General features: G+C 47.8%; 1 protein-coding gene across 2 annotated transcripts in view; it reads left to right on the plus strand.

Annotated features, from left to right (window-relative positions):
• The window catches only part of iqgap1 (IQ motif containing GTPase activating protein 1), a 33,205-nt gene extending 17,855 nt beyond the window's left edge, over positions 1–15,350 (plus strand). For both annotated transcript variants that reach the window (XM_011486793.1, XM_004066783.2), the window contains exons 16-37: positions 1,062–1,152; positions 1,228–1,395; positions 4,089–4,231; positions 4,308–4,478; positions 4,556–4,639; positions 4,714–4,785; positions 4,985–5,054; positions 5,129–5,493; positions 7,396–7,559; positions 7,635–7,859; positions 8,993–9,133; positions 9,207–9,291; positions 11,428–11,660; positions 11,730–11,862; positions 11,953–12,055; positions 12,542–12,677; positions 12,762–12,849; positions 13,037–13,246; positions 13,314–13,480; positions 14,027–14,146; positions 14,230–14,338; positions 14,409–15,350. In XM_011486793.1, the coding sequence (XP_011485095.1) occupies positions 1,062–1,152; positions 1,228–1,395; positions 4,089–4,231; positions 4,308–4,478; positions 4,556–4,639; positions 4,714–4,785; positions 4,985–5,054; positions 5,129–5,493; positions 7,396–7,559; positions 7,635–7,859; positions 8,993–9,133; positions 9,207–9,291; positions 11,428–11,660; positions 11,730–11,862; positions 11,953–12,055; positions 12,542–12,677; positions 12,762–12,849; positions 13,037–13,246; positions 13,314–13,480; positions 14,027–14,146; positions 14,230–14,338; positions 14,409–14,522 (3,192 nt within the window). In that variant the 3' untranslated portion in view covers positions 14,523–15,350. The remainder of the gene's footprint in view (positions 1–1,061; positions 1,153–1,227; positions 1,396–4,088; positions 4,232–4,307; positions 4,479–4,555; positions 4,640–4,713; positions 4,786–4,984; positions 5,055–5,128; positions 5,494–7,395; positions 7,560–7,634; positions 7,860–8,992; positions 9,134–9,206; positions 9,292–11,427; positions 11,661–11,729; positions 11,863–11,952; positions 12,056–12,541; positions 12,678–12,761; positions 12,850–13,036; positions 13,247–13,313; positions 13,481–14,026; positions 14,147–14,229; positions 14,339–14,408) is intronic.
• The last annotated feature ends 1,047 nt before the right edge of the window (positions 15,351–16,397 follow it).

Raw genomic sequence — 16,397 nt, forward strand, 5'->3', positions numbered from 1 at the left:
GGCCAGAGCGAGTCACGTGAGGCCAGGAGAGCCGGAACTTCTGCTGGTGGCACTGCAGAGCTCTGAGCTGACCGTCCTGTTAGACTGTCCAAGCCTCAGGAACGCCTCCTTTTGGGTGGGACTCTGGGGTTTGCACTGTTGTCCTGGTGTGGGTCAGGTTTCCTGTCTGGGGATTTTAAAGAAAAAGAGTTTCGGTAGTAAAGTTTTGGTGACCGGTTGTCATGAATCGGCTTTTCAGCTCCACTTCCTGTTTCTGTGATGTGCTCATCACATGCATGTTTGAACCGCTCTGCGACCACACCCTGCAGAGCCCTGACTCATTAGGCACAGCCTGCAGTCAACGTGCACGCAAACACACACCCACAGGAACTTCACCGTGGAGCAGGAGGGCCGTGCACGTGCATGAGATGAGGTATCAGAGTTTCCCGCCTGCTTTTGTCTGCACACGTGCACCGACAGAGCCCCTTTCGTCTGCTGAGGTTAAAGCAGAAGCTGCGTTTCAGGTTTACGTGAAGGGAGAGTGCCCTCTAGAGGCGGTGTGCAGTACTGCAGCCTTACCTCCTCAATGGATGTTGGTGGTCTAGAACTGCTCCAAACGGCGGCTCGGTCACACCATACACTTCTAATGACAGCCCAGACTGAAGTTTAGATCCTAAATCCTGGACCTTGGGGAACACTGTCCTGCATTTTCTCAATCCTGCCCCACCACACCTGCCTTTGATCAAGCTTTGCTGGAGCCCAATGATGAGATGAGCTCTAGCAGAGCAATGGAGGACAGAGGCTGAACAGGGTTCTCCAAGGGCCAGTGGGATAGGTTAACTAGGATGAGGTCAGCACGACCAGCTGGGGGTCAGTACGACCCGTGGTCACTGTGGGTTTTTTTCCCCACATGGTTAATCAAAGGCTGTTGAAAGAGCTATGTGCTGTAGACGTCAGCTTAACCTGTAAAGCAGCCAATCCTGGTCTGTGAAGCAGAAACAAAGGCAGAACTGCATGGATTCTAGTGCTGCTTCGCGGGGGTGATGGTGGGGGCTCAAGTTTGTGGTCTTGCTTTTGTCCAGGAGACACAGGACCCCTCTGCTGTGCTGTGGTTGGATGAGATCCAGGATGCCATCATAAGGGCCAACCAGGACACAAAGGAAGCGCTGCAGTGTAAGAGCTTGTAACTTTCTGTTTCTGCGGTGGCCTGGGAGGGGCTGGAGGGGCTCATCACGTTGATGTCTACAGTCTCACAGGCCATCCAGACCATCAACGAGGCGGTGGAGGACGGAGAGGCAACAAAGACTCTGGCTGCTCTGCGAAACCCAGGAGCCGGGCTGTACGGGGTCACGCCGGAGTGTGCGCAGACGTACCAAGACGACCTGACCAAGGCCAAGCAAGACAAGAAAAAAGACGGTGAGGACGAAGGAGCTGGGTACCTGGGTTCTGCTGGGTAACTGGGTTCTGCTGGGTACCTGGGTTCTGCTGGGTACCTGGGTTCTGCTGGGTAACTGGGTTCTGCTGGGTACCTGGGTTCTGCTGGGTACCTGGGTTCTGCTGGCTAACTGGGTTCTGCTGGGTACCTGGGTTCTGCTGGGTAACTGGGTTCTGCTGGCTAACTGGGTTCTGCTGGGTAACTGGGTTCTTGACCACCAGGTGACTCCAGAACCATTGTAAGATCCAAGGTTCTGCTGGGAAAACAGATGAACCTTCCGCTGCAGTAGAGGGTTCAGTCCAAACCAGAGTAAATCTCCTAGAAGCTCCTAGAGGCCCACCTCTCCAGAACTCTCACAGCTGCAGCCAAACATGCAGAGACACGGTTCCTCTCAGGAGAACTGTTCCAGGAATTCTCCACCCCAAACAATCCTTTTCATAGAAAAACAAGCAGCAGCTCCTCAACATCACAGCTGGCTTTCTGTCAGAATGGTCCAAATGTGGCATTAAGGTCTTATGTCACCAGTGGTCCCATTGAATAATGTTCTGTCACGCTGAGGGTAGAACACTAACCTTTGGGCAACAGATCCAGAACCAGGAAAGTCTGACAGTCGTGGTGTTGGATTAAGGTCATCACCTGCTGTCAGTGAAAGGCTTCATGACTGCATTAGGCAGGTGGAAATCTTATTTAGTGGTGTCCTACTATTGCGATTAATTAATTACAAACAAATTAGCTGTTTTTTAATTTTTTCTTGCGTTAATCAAATTTTTGATCTTAACTGTTTCTGCACGTTTAGGCTGTTGTTAGGTGTTAAACGCAGGTGAAAGTGTCGGTTGAGGGGAAACGCTTAGCTGTGCAGAGAGGTGAAACAGAGAAGGACAGTCGGGTGGGAGGTGTGTGTTTTCCCATAGATAGAAGCAGAGTGATGAGGCTTCTCTGTACAAAGAACCGGACCACTGGAGTGTTTATTATAGAAACGCAAAGCACCCACTTGGGAGTGCAACCAATTATATATTATATATTGCTAGAAATGCTACGCTAGCCTGTAACCAACCAAGATGCGTAAAGAGCAACGTCATGTTTGAAAGATCTGTAACCATTAAGACGAGGCTGAGCAGAGACAGTAAAATGACCGTAAAATGCTTTATTCTTGTCCGATTTTATAAAGAAAACAACAACATTTCAAATTTTCTACAAATGAATACGTCATTATGTAGGAAATGATGCATTCCTGAGAAATGGTTGGGATTTTATTCAAATCTACACACAGACTAGGTTTTACAAAAACTGTTAAACTCCTTGGTCGCCGTTTCTGAAACGGGTAAATGGGTAGCAGACATCGCCGCAGAACGCTTGCGCCCGTTGTGCATGAGCCGGTCTGCACACAGGGCGGCGAGACGTGGTCGTACTGGACTGAGACCACTGCAACCCGGTTGACAGTTGCGCCGATCTGGAGGGCCCTGCTGACGGGAAGGCGGACGCAGCGAGCACTTAGTCCACCGCCCGGTGCGGTGAGGTTGGGTTGGCGTGCACCGTAGAGCCAGCGGCGGTCAGGGCTTGCCGAGCTGGAGCCGGTCACGATGCACCGCTGCAGGGGATGTGCCCCCCCAGCGGTCTTTGCTCTCCGCTACAGAGGGAATCCTGGTTAATTTATTTTCCTCTGCTTTTGGTGGTCCTGCCAGAAAACATGGAAATAGTGCGACGTCTAAAGCTACCATTGACTTTGAATAGACTAAGATCACCCTAAAATGTTCAGTATTCTGAAAGGAAGCTCTCTTTTGTTAGCGAACAGTAATAATTTATTTGGGGAAAGTCACATCCTTGTTTTTCCAGGTCTGTTTGGACAATTGTAGCACAGCAGTGAGCCGGCATCTCGACCTATCCAATATGGCGTCCAACAAAGCTAGCTAAACTCGTGCTCATGCTCGCATCAAAGACGTTAGCCATTGCAAAACTTTTCGCCAGACTAAAGAAGTTCCTGGTCAACATTTGGATTGCTAGGACAAATGTTCCGTCTGTTTTTTGATGTAGCATTCTGGACCTGATGTTCTTTTTGGTGGTGTAGAAATAAAGGTTCTGTTATGATAATTTAAAAAAAACTTCATAAAGCCACTTTTTTAGTTGTATTTCGATCTTTTACTGCACCAAAATGTCACAAATTTGAAGGAAAACACTTTAAATGAGGCTTTTCACAGCAATTATTAGGTTAGATTAAAAATGGAGAATGAATTATGAATGATAAAGAATTTCTCAAAACAATTAATTGCATAACGGGACCAACTTTGTGTACTGCGCTCCAGTTGAATGTGTGGTTTGTGTCTCATTGCTGTGACGGGATGCTGGTTTGGAGACGTTTTGTGATGTTACCGTTTGTCGTCATTGTTAGCGGTTTACTGAAGAAAGGTGTTAGATTTTTATCCCTAACACATTTCCCACGAGGCCAAAGAAGATTTTCCTTCAAAATCATCAGTGGTCAAGCTGCAAACCTCGTCATGGACACTTTCAGGATGACTTCTGCAGCAGCAAAGCTGAGATACTACAGAACCTTAGATGATGGGTTCTAGTGGGCCTTGCGTTTGGTGCAGATGTTTGGGTTGAAAGGTTGGGTCTTTGTCTTCGTACTCGCTACTGATCACGAGTGGTGAAGCTGTTCTTTGTCTCGCCATCTGTCCAGGTGAAAACAACAGTGATTGGGTGAAACACTGGGTGAAGGGGGGGCACAACTACTACTACAACCTGAACACCAAGGAAGGCACATGGGTGGAACCAGAGGACTTTGTGCAAAACGGCTCCCAGCTCAACAAAGAGGACATACAGGTTGGTCTCTTCACTTGACATTCTTACTGTCAATCACAGTTCAGTCACCTGACCTGCTTCCGCTTCCTCCTGGCAGAGCGTGGTTTCCGGGGTAACCACAGCGTACAACCGAGAGCAGCTGTGGTTGGCCAACGAGACCCTCATCGCCAAACTCCAGGCCCGCTGCCGTGGGTACCTGGTGAGGAATGGGCTCAAGGAGAGGCTGAAGTTTCTGACATCCCAGGAGCCTGCTGTTACCTGCATACAGGTGAGACGCATGGACCCACGCTTGCCACCGTGAGACGAGCAGAAACCGAAGCTCAGTTTGATGACGTGTTCCCTCAGGCCCACTGGAAAGGTTACAAACAAAGGAAGGAGTTCACAGACCGAAAGCAGTTTCTAAAGGACCACACTGAAGAAGCCGTCAAGGTACTTCATTGAAGAGCTTCCACCTCGGCCTGCTTTGAGTGAGCATGGACACTAACAGACCTCCCCGTCCACAGATCCAGTCGCTGGTGCGCATGCACCAAGCTCGTAAGAAGTATAAGGATCGCCTGAAGTACTTTCAAGATCATGTGAGTTTTTCCAGCACTCTGAAAAACACGAGCTGCCAACAGACTGTGTTAAAAATGCCACTCTCACCCCGCGCCCCACTGCTTACAGTTATCACATTGTGACTGTAGATGATGAAGTGATGATTAAGAGCTTCCAGTTGTGTTAAGTTCCTTCCTGAAATGAGACGAGGCATTTTCCTGATCATGCTGTGTCCTCCAGATCGATGAAGTGGTGAAGATTCAGGCGTTCATCAGAGCCAACAAGGCTAGGGATGACTACAAGACGCTAAGTAGGTGGCTCTGTGAAACACACATTCAGCCGCTGACCTCCACGCCCTCTAACCATGCTCCAATGTTCCGATAGTCAATGCTGAAAACCCCCCGATGGGCGTGGTCAGAAAGTTTGTCCACCTGTTGGACCACAGTGACCAGGACTTCCAGGAGGAGCTCGAGCTGATGCGTCTCCGTGAAGAGGTCATCACTAACATCCGCTCCAACCAGCAGCTGGAGAACGACCTGAACCTGATGGACATCAAGATTGGCCTGCTGGTGAAGAACAAGATCACTCTGCAGGAAGTGGTTTCGCACAGCAAGAAGCTGACCAAGAAAAACAAGAGCCAGCTGTCAGACATGATGATGATGAACAAGCAGAAGGGAGGCCTGAAGGCACTCAGCAAGGAGAAGAGAGACAAGCTGGAAGCCTACCAGTACCTCTTTTACCTGTTACAGGTAAGGCCGGTTTTTATGTCTCATATATTTTTCCTAATTTATCTTTGCTCATTCTAAAATTTTTGTTCTGTTTTTGATCATTTATTTTAAAGTTTGGTTCCGTCTGGTCTATGGTTCTGTTTGATGTTTGGTTCTGTCTGGGGGGTATTCCAGGAAGCATGTTTAAACTACCCTGACTTTAACCCTGAACCTTGGCTGAAATCCGCCTGAACTTGCTTACTCTGGGTATGTCGGTTCCAGAAGACCGGATATGAGTTGGCGTAATTACGCTCGACTTGGTAACCCTGGGTTAATGCACGTGCACAGCAGGCACATAAATACATTCTCAATGGATCGCCGATTTCTGGAGTCACCATGGAAACGCGTGGTGAAAAAAAAGAGAGCGCTATATTTCAGTGAGACGGAGTCTGAGATTTTAATGACGGCGTATGAAGATTGTACGTCCATCAAAAAAGTAATACGGCTGAATCATCATCAAAAGAAAGAGTTTCTGCTTGTAGTAGAAGAACAAAGTAAACGCAAGAGTTTCTGATCTTATTTCCATTTTCATGTGACGCATATATATATATATATATATATATATATATATATATATATATATGTATATATATATATATATATATATATATAACTTATCCAATTTTGCCAACTTAAATGAATTAGTTCTATTGGTAACAAATAATTGAGTTAAATTTCATCAACCTAATTTCTTACATCTATAAAACTCAATAATTGTTTATACAACTCAAATTTACATATTTAACTAAATTTCATATTACTCTAATTCAATTAATCTTTTTTCCATCTTAATTACCGGTAATTATATTTCTTGAACTCTCATATGTCTAAGTTTGAGCCGGCAGATAAACTCATTTTTATAACAATAAAAAGGAAGGGAAAAAAATGCGCGGCGTGCATAAATTCATTAAAGAATTTTCCGTCATTATCATTACAGTGGTCAATGGTAGGGGTGCTTTATAAACTCATCATCCTCTCGCTCTTTCTCACTCATGGTGCAGAGAGTTAAGCATAGTAGGACAAAATAACTCGGTAAAACACAGTAAAACAGCTAAACAACTAAACACATTTGGTCAAAAACCCACACTTAAACCCAAACCCGTCCAGACAGGCAAAGGGAATGATATCCCACAATTCTTTGCGGTGCCGCTCTGACAGCAGCACCAAAGTTACACCTACTTAATTGAATTAATTTAAATGAAAGTAAAATAACTGTCTGAAAACTATGTGTTATTTTTAAACTGACTTAACAAAAAAAAAGATTTATCTTAACTGAAGCAAATAACTAAGTTAGATCAAAGTAAAAAAGTTTACCTTTCCAACATCCATATGCTTCCTGGAATACCCCCCAGGTCTTTGGTTCTGTTTGATGATTGGTTGTAGCTGATGGTTTTATTAGATCTGTGGGTCTGATGATCTTAGTTTTGGTTTGATATTTTTGTCTGTTTGGATTTTTCTGACATGTGGTTCTGGCTGACACCTGGTTCTGGCAGAGTTGTGTTTGAATTTTGCATTTGTCCGGTGTTTGATTCTGCTTGATGCAAAGTTTTGATTTATGTTTGGTTTGGGCTGATGTTTGTTTCTGCTTGGTGTTTAGTTTTGTCTGATCTTTGGTTCCTTTTTTTTAATCTTTGATATTTTGTTTCTGGTAGATGTTTGGTTCAGTCTGACATTATCTTTCAGATTATTATCATTCTTAATACTTAATTAAATATTTTGTTACATTTGATTTTTGGATTCAATGTTTTTATAGCAGATGTTTAGTATGATGTTGTGGTTCTGGCAGATGTTTGGTTCTGGCAGATGTTTGGTCCTGTGCAATGCTCTTGAAAAAATCGGGTCTTGGTCCAGCAACACCTAACTGAAAATTCTACTTTCTTGCAGACTAACCCCACATATCTCGCCAAGCTGATCTTTCAGATGCCTCAGAATAAGTCAACCAAGTTTATGGACTCTGTCATCTTCACACTGTACAACTACGCCTCCAACCAAAGGGAGGAGTACCTGCTCCTGAAGCTCTTCAAGACAGCCCTGCAGGAGGAGATCAAGTGAGAAACATCAGAAGCTTCCAGATGATTGGCAGCAGCTGAAGCTTTGAATGTTCCTTCCTCGCCTCTTTGCAGGTCCAAAGTGGACCAGATGAAAGAGATTGTCACAGGAAATCCAACGGTTATCAAGATGGTGGTGAGCTTCCACCGTGGCGCCCGAGGCCAAAACGCACTCAGGCAGATCCTGGCACCCGTAGTTAAGGAGATCCTAGATGACAAAACGCTGAACATCAAGACGGACCCAGTGGACATTTACAAGAGCTGGGTGAACCAGATGGAGACACAGACCGGAGAGGCCAGGTATGCTGCTGTGCACAGGAGAGTGTTTCAGCCACGCTGTCCAGAGGCTTCAGCGCCTGAGCTGCTCCTCCTTAGAGCGTGATTGAAGACCCGGTCCTGCTTCAGTGTGAACACCTCAGTGTGTTCTAAAAGGGAACCTAACAACTTCTCAACAGGGTTCTGATGACAGTATTATCCACACTGTAACGCTCACGGTCAATGATGGTCATATTTAAGGCGCACCAAACTGTAAGGCGCATTTAACAAGGCTAAAGACTCTGAGATAAGTCCAGGAGTCGGTCAGACTTTAACTGCATGTGAGACGCTACACCTCAGCCACATTAGGATTGTTAGCCACTTTAGCTTATTCACAACACCTGCAGCTCCCAACCTCGTCTGCAACTTGTAAAATCAACAGATGGACATTTTGACAGAGCGCCATGTTCCTCTTAAAATCGCTTCGACATTAGTAAACACATTCAGAACTAATCCATTGATAAGGCGCTCTGGATTAAAAGACGCAATGTTGTATTTTTATTTTTTTATATGCCTACGACTTTTAAGTGTGCGTTACAGCGCAGAAAATACTGTACATAAAATGTTGTGCAGTGTGGGGAAAATGCTTTTCTATGGACTACAAGGGGAAGTGTCCACGTTTGATTTACAGTAGGAGTGTCACATTAGTGAAGCAGTTCCACATCACACCTTCTCACTGGTGTGGAACGACAACGGAACGTTGAGCAGATGGGGGGGCGGGCTCAGCTCAACCACAGTCTCCCCACAACAGCCAGCTCCACTCCTTTCCAAGCTGTCTCTGATGCTGCGTTCACACCAAACGTGATTCACACAATTCAAATTCGCGCCCACCTCCTCTCTTTCCACGCGAGTTCAGTTCACTGCTCGACTCTCGTCCAGGACCTCGGGTCGTGTCTGTACGTTGACACCCGTGATGCGTGAATCGCCTTCGGCGTGAACGCAGCTTAACGTTGTGCGAACAGTTTCCCCCGAAGAACTGGACAGTATTGGCCCGTCCAGAGCCAGAGTTGTGCTGCGAATCAGAGGCTTTTCAGCCAACATCAACTGTCAGACTTTCTGCTCCATTACAAGTGATGAGAACTCAGTTATCCATTTTGGACACCGTCTCTGCTCTGCAGTAAGCTGCCATACGACGTGACCCCAGAGCAGGCCATGGCCCACGAGGAGGTCCGGAACAGGCTGGAGGCCTCCATCAAGAACATGAAGGCCATCACTGACAAGTTCCTGATGGCAATCATCGTCTCCGTGGAGAAAATCCCGTAGGCTCCTCACTCCTGCGTCAGCTGTTTGGTCTGTGGTGACTCCCTGTAACCGTCCACGTTCGTGTCTCAGGTATGGAATGAGGTTCGTCTCCAAGGTGCTGAAGGACACGCTCCATGAGAGGTTCCCCGACGCCACGGAGGACGAGCTTCTGAAGGTTTCAGATTTGATCTCCTGTTGCTGCGTTTGTGACGTTCTCCCTTCTTCGTGTTTCGGTTCTGCCGTGTGGGTTGAGGCGTACACCATGTTTCATTCACACGTTGGGATCTTCCACTTTATGAGTCCTGCTGTCAGAGACTGTCCCCCCCTCCCCCTGCTGCTGTCAGGGTGTAGGGTGAACTGTAGGGGGGTGGGGTTGGAGAAGAAAGCCAAAAACCGAACAAAGGTTTTTTTAGAAAGAAGTAAGAAAGACCTTTAGGCGGTGGAGCTCCAGAGATGGAGGAAGGGGGGCAGATGAAGTTTTTGATGCAGTCAACAGAAGATCTTTGTCCAGAGCTGCTCCAGCCTGCAGGTCAGGTTGGAGGAGTAACCTTCAAAGAATACGAAGCTTTACTTTACTCGACGTTTCGTTGACTTCCATCTCTGGCCGCCCAAAAACTAAATACACACATAAAAACATTTAGATGTGCTCAGGACAATCCTGCAGGGAGACTGCCGGCTGCTCGCTCCACCACAGCATTCTAGCTGCAAAGGAAGGATTTGAAGGGTGGGGTCATAAAAAAATAAAACAAAGGGGGAGATGTGTCTCTGCCTGATCCGTCCCCACATTCCCGAAATGCGTCTACTTCTGCTAAAGCATCTTATGGCACCAGCTGGTCAGAGTTTCTCCTGAGAAGTTAACAATAATGCCAACCTCCTAAAATGTTTGTTTGTTTATTTATTTTAATGACACATGTAAAGTCCTAGAACACTCAAAATCCCAAGCAGCTGGAGTGTATGTAACTCAAATTGCGTAACTGTGGCAGTGTTGGCGTCAGGAGGAAGTGATGTAACGTCGACACACGCAGGGACAGATCAGGTTTTAAGATGGTTCCTGCCGCTTTCCAGGCTCCAGGATGAAGAGTGTGAACCTGCTCGATGAAGAGTGTGAACCTGCTCGATGAAGAGTGTGAACCTGCTCGATGAAGAGTGTAAACCTGCTCGATGAAGAGTGTGAACCTGCTCGATGAAGAGTGTGAACCTGCTCGATGAAGAGTGTGAACCTGCTCGATGAAGAGTGTGAACCTGATCGATGAAAAGTGTAAACCTGCTCGATGAAGAGTGTGAACCTGCTCGATGAAGAGTGTGAACCTGCTCGATGAAGAGTGTGAACCTGCTCTAATGTTCTGTTCTCCTGCGTTTTGACCCTCATGGTTCTGTGAAGTAGGGCTGCACGATATGAGGAAAACTGGCGATATGCGATATTAGTGATCAATATTGCGACGACGACATAAGTTGCGGTATATGAACAAATAACAGCCAAAAACATTATTTCCATTTCATGGCAACAGTTTAAAAATTATACTCCAAATGACCCTCTAATACAAAGGAGGCGAACATCTAACATAAAAGGGCTCCATCCGATTAGTCAAACGCATGAATGGATTTATCTGATTTGTTAAATACTTCAAGCTGCCATAAGACTGTTGTAGCTCATTTATTGTAATTTTTATTGCAGTTTTCGCCGTCTTTTGCGATATGTGTGTTGCACAGCTTGATGTCGCGATAACAATAAATTTGCGATGTATTGTGCCGGCCTATTTGAAATCCGAGTCCGACGCGGGTTCCGGTTGAAACGTTGGTTGGCTTATAGCTCCACCCTGGCGGCTCTGGAACGTTTTGGTTGAAGTGACAGCTTCCCATCAGCCATCTCCATCCTAATGTCATCCGTCCTGTTGAGCGAGGAGAGTCAGAAACGGTCATTCAGTCTTTATGAGGTCATGGTCCACCTCCTTCAGCAGGATGCTATTCTTTGACAACCACAAAGGGACAGATGGGGGCGGGGGTCCTGATGCAGTTAACGTGAAGCTGGTGGACTGATCCTTAAACCCTGCTGTTGTTTCTGACCTGACTTGCCCCCCCATTTAACCGTTTTCACTCACCTTTCTGCCCCTTCCTCTGCTTCTCCTTCTTCCCACGCTGCGGCAGTGGCGGGCTGCTTTTCCAAGTTTGCGGTTTTTCTGTGACCCAGGTGAGCTCTGCTGCGCTCTGCACACACCTGTCACCGCTCAAAGCTGTCCTGTCCTGGTCTTCCTGCCCCCCACCCACTTTGCTGCCTGTGACGCTTTATGACGGTTTCATGCTGACCCCTCAGATCGTGGGGAACCTCCTGTATTACCGCTACATGAACCCCGCCATCGTGGCGCCGGATGCCTTCGACATCATTGAAATGTCTGCTGGTGGTCAGCTGACCAACGAGCAAAGGAGAAACCTGGGATCTGTGGCCAAGATGCTGCAACACGCCGCCTCCAACAAAATGTTCCTGGGGGACAACGCTCACCTGAACCCCATCAACGAGTATCTAAGCTCCTCCTACCAGAAGTTCAGGTGAGACGGCTTCAGGGTCGCGGTGGCTCCTGCTGGGGCTTCTGTCTTCATCCTCCATTGTTGCTGCAGGCGTTTCTTCCTGTCGGCGTGTGACGTTCCCTCGCTGGAGGACAAGTTCAACGTGGACCAGTACTCGGATCTGGTCACCGTCAGCAAGCCGGTCATCTACATTTCCATTGGAGAGATTGTCAACACCCACACTGTGAGTTCTCCTGCTGTGGGGGGAGGGAGGGAGGGAGGGGGGTCCATGTGGAGCTGCTCTACAGTTTCAGCTTCCGTCTTCCTCTGTTAGCTGCTGCTGGACCATCAGGACGCCATTGCCCCTGAGCACAATGACCCCATCCACGAGCTGCTGGAGGACCTGGGCGAGGTTCCCACCGTGGAGTCTCTGATTGGTGAGTTTGCTGAGGGAGGGGGAGGTTCTCTTCACAGGGTGGGGTTGAGGTACGGCTGGGCGATATGGCCTAATTCGATTTTAACTCGATTTCTTCTTCTCACTCCCTTTTTGGACTTGTGTTGTTTATATAATTTTCTTGTTTTATATAATTTTTGTCTTATTGTTTTATTCTACACTAGTTTTCACTTGTCCAAAATAAAAAGGTCACTTATTTAAAGTCCCAGCTGTGTTTTAAGTCCCACTTTGTAATCTAGACTAAAAGGAGACAAACATTCACCTATAGAGTAGCACCATTTTCTAAAGGATTACCAATCCAGCTCATATCTGGGGTCTAAGGTTTTCATTAAATTAAATAAACCCTGTTTTCTCCACGGAGATGATGATCATGAAGCAGCAGGAGTCGCAGTCGCGGTCAATTCATTCAATGAAGGGAGGAGGTGCTCAGATGCTTGGGGGACAGACCGCTTTGTTCCTCTCCTTCCAGGTGAGAACCCACTTCCTGCTGACGACCCCAACAAAGAGCTGATGGGGAAGACCGAGGTTTCGCTCACACTTACCAACAAGTTTGACGTTCCCGGAGAAGAGAACGTGGAGATGGACGCCCGGACGCTGCTGCTGAAGTGAGTGCCCTCCCTCGCTCGCCCCCCTGCAGCTTTGGGACCGGAGGGTCTCCAGCTTCTCACGCTGCTCCGTTCTCCATGCAGCACCAAGAGACTCATCGTGGACGTGATCCGGTTCCAGCCTGGAGAGACCCTCACTGAGATCCTGGACTCCACAGCCTCTCCAGAACAGGTGAGCACCTTCCTGTGAGAACTGATCCGACTTTCCGGTTGCAGCGTTTAGCCTCTGGTCCCTGCTGCTGGTCCAGAACTTCAGCCTGATTTTGAAAGAAAGCTCCGACGTGCCAGATCTGCACTGGTCTCCGGCCGGTTTGCCAGTTCCAGCTGAGATCTTGGTGCTGATGCTGTCTCTGTTTCAGGAAGCAGAGTACCAGCGGGCGATGCAGAGAAGAGCCATCAGAGATGCCAAGACTCCAGAGAAGATGAAGCAGGTCAAACCGGTGGTGGACGACAGTCTGACCCTGCAGGGCAAGAAGGACAAGATCAAGAGCAACCTGCACAGGCTGGCAGAGCTGGGCAAGGTCCACCCCAAGAACCGCTACCAGGACCTGATCAACGACATCGCCAAGGTAGAGTGGGGGGAGGGGCTTGCAGTGGTTTCTTCCAGCAGCGTCATTATGGTAACGTTTGCTGCAGGACATTCGCAACCAGAGGAGGTACCGGCAGCGCAGGAAGGCGGAGCTGGTGAGACTCCAGCAGACCAACGCCGCCCTCAACTCAAAGAGCAACTTCTACAACGTGCAGATCGATTCCTACAACCAGTACATCAAGACCTGCATGGACAACCTGACCAGCAAGGGCAAGTGAGTGGAGCACACACCCCCACACACATACCCCGCCCCCCAATCTGGAAAAAGATTCCTGATTTAAAGGAGGAATCGGGGCAGTTCTGCTCCTCGGCTTCTGATGCAGATCTTTGTTCTGGATCAAGAAAATAGGAGATTTAAAAGGTTAAAAGTGTTGTCATGTAGAAAAAAAACAAGTATTTCTATAAAAATCTATAAGACAGAGAAATAATGAATTTTTCGTTAGTAAAGTTCTCTGAAAGAAAGCAGAAACAAAACCTAATTAGTAGGAGAGGAGATTGAGATCCCCTCCCCCCCCCCCCCCCCCCCCCTTCCATGTGGTCTTCCAGTTGCAGATGATTATGTATAAATGGATGGATGGTGGATGGATGGATGGATTCTAAAAGCTCTCATTCCTACAGTTGGCTCATGATGGCTTCATGACCCCGTCTCTCTTGTTCTGATCGTTGAGAATGGAACCCTGAGCCAAGGCCCCGCCCACCGCTGCTCTCCTGAATGGCGGTGAAAACCTTCCGGTCTCTGAACCTTCTGCTCTCCTCTCAGGCTGTCAAAGAAACCGGATAGCAAGGCCAAGAAGAGCAAGCAGGTTTCCCAGAAGTACACCGCTGCTCGGCTCCACGAGAAGGGGGTTCTGATCTCCATTGAGGATCTGCAACCCAACCAGTAAGTTCTGACCCCCCCACCCCCACCTTGACCCGCAGCTTCCAAAGACTCCAACAGGTTTCTGAACAACTGATCCGCCGCAGGTTCAAGAACGCCATCTTTGAGATCTCCCCATCAGAGACGGTGGGGGTGTTTGATGTGAAGGCCAAGTTCATGGGGGTGCTCTTGGAGACGGTGCAGCTGGAGTATCAGGTACAGATGGTCCCTGGTGCCTCATGCGGCTCTGAGGGGGGGGGGACTCATGCGTGCCTCTGTCCCACAGGACCTGCTGCAGCTGCAGTATGAAGGCGTGGCTGTGATGAGGCTCTTCGATCGCGCCACCATCAACGTCAACCTGCTCATCTTCCTGCTCAACAAGAAGTTTTACGGCAAATGAAAAGGCGAGGGGGGGGGGCTACAGACTCCCTGACCAAAGTGTAACCACAAAGCCCACTCTGGGTGGCTCTGAAGGCCTGGACCGAGCCGTCCTGCAAACACAAGCTTCACTCTGACTCTCTGTTTCTTCTGTCATGATTATAAATGTACGTGTGAACGCCCAGGTTCACGTTCCTGCTGTTAGTTACTGCAGGGCCTTCAGGGGGGAGGGGCTACAAAACCGGGCTGGAGGTCCTGACTATTCTATTTATCTCTGAGGTCACATTATGAATATTCTTATTTTTTTTTTCTTAAAAGACTTGAGCTCCTCATTCTGAATTATTTGGCTTCGTAGCGTAGAGACGAATAAGAGGGGCCGACCTCTGCTGTCAGGAGCTGCTGGGACCTGCCCCACCCACCGACCCCCACCCTGCCATTTAAAGATGCGCCTATGCTGCAGCAGGAGACCAGGATGCTCTGCTCCCTGATCTTCATCACACATTCAGCTCAGTTCTTTCAAAAAAAAGCATTCCTTTGTCTCTATTTATATGTTCTGTCTTCATTACAGGAGCATGTGCGGCGTGACGCCCACACGCGGCGTGACGCCCACGCCGCACGCGGTGGAAGGCTCCATTCTGTAGCAGCTAGTTTTTATGCTGAACATCAAAGATTTCGTAAATGCTGAATCTGACAATCTCGTCGTCTTCGTGTAAAGTCCAGGCACTGATGTTTACCTGTTCAGAATAAAGATCTGTTGTTGAAAAGACCAGAAAGTTCCTCAACCAAGAGTTTCTGGTTTCATGTTTTTGATTCTTCTTTAAAATTTGATTAAAGAAACCAAAACACCAAATGAGCGCTGTGGCCTCACAGTGTGTTTGTGTTTCAATCCAACCTTGCCTTTGATGACTGAGCCCGATGATGAGCTGAAGCAGGTGTGCGTGAGCAGGGCAACATGGAAAACGTGCAGGACACTGTTCCCCGAGGACCAGGGTGGGGAAACAAAAGTTTTCTTCCGGCATTAGCCAAATGAAGTCAATTCAGCCGCCATTTTTCCACAATACGGATGCCACTATTTGGAGCCAGGGAAAGTTGGTGAGCTGTGATTGGTTCCAGTTGATCTGGGTCAACATTTCTTTATATTAAACCCTTCTATGACAAATACCGTCACCAATCAGGAGTGAGCTTGTTGGAAGTCCACACCCCTGACAGTGGGCTCAGGAGGATCTGTCAAACATCTGAAACGTTCTAGGTGGGGACCAGCAGGCACCGTGCTTTTACCGAGGCATCGGATTGGCCAGTTTATACCTTAAACAGCTTGCGATAAACAGTGCTATGGGTTGGTTGTCCGGCTCTGTGTACGGCAGGGGTCAGCCACCTTCACCACTCAAAGAGCCGTTTGGACCCGTTTCCCACAGAAATTAAAACACAGGGAGCCGCAACAGCCTTTGGAAAACCCGGCGTTTTCAGTGAACGGCACCATTTCACTCGTTTTAAAAGTTCCTGAAGAGATGATTTGTTTTTTTTGTTTTTTTGATCCTCTGTCATTTAACGTGTTCTGATGAGAACTATTTTCCAAGACGCCACAAAACTAGCAAATCTGTCGTAATTACCAGCAGGTAATCCACTTCTCCAACAGATTTTTGTCAACAACTTGTTTTTCTCATCTGGATCAGGATGTTTTGGGCAAAAGCTGCGTGTTTTTTTTCTGGAATGTCTTCATTCCATTGAGTCATGCTGGTAAACAAATCTGCCAAGGTGCCGTTGAACCCCTGGTGCGGGGGCATACAGGGGAGCTACTGCACCTTAAAGGAAGTGCAGGTGTGTCTTGCCGTTGGACTAGACACCACAGGGGCCACTCGTGGCTTACTGAGGACGTCTGGGTCCAACATGGCCATGT

The sequence above is a fragment of the Oryzias latipes genome, chromosome 3, assembly GCF_002234675.1.
Source record: "Oryzias latipes chromosome 3, ASM223467v1".
NCBI classification, from domain to species: domain Eukaryota; kingdom Metazoa; phylum Chordata; class Actinopteri; order Beloniformes; family Adrianichthyidae; genus Oryzias; species Oryzias latipes.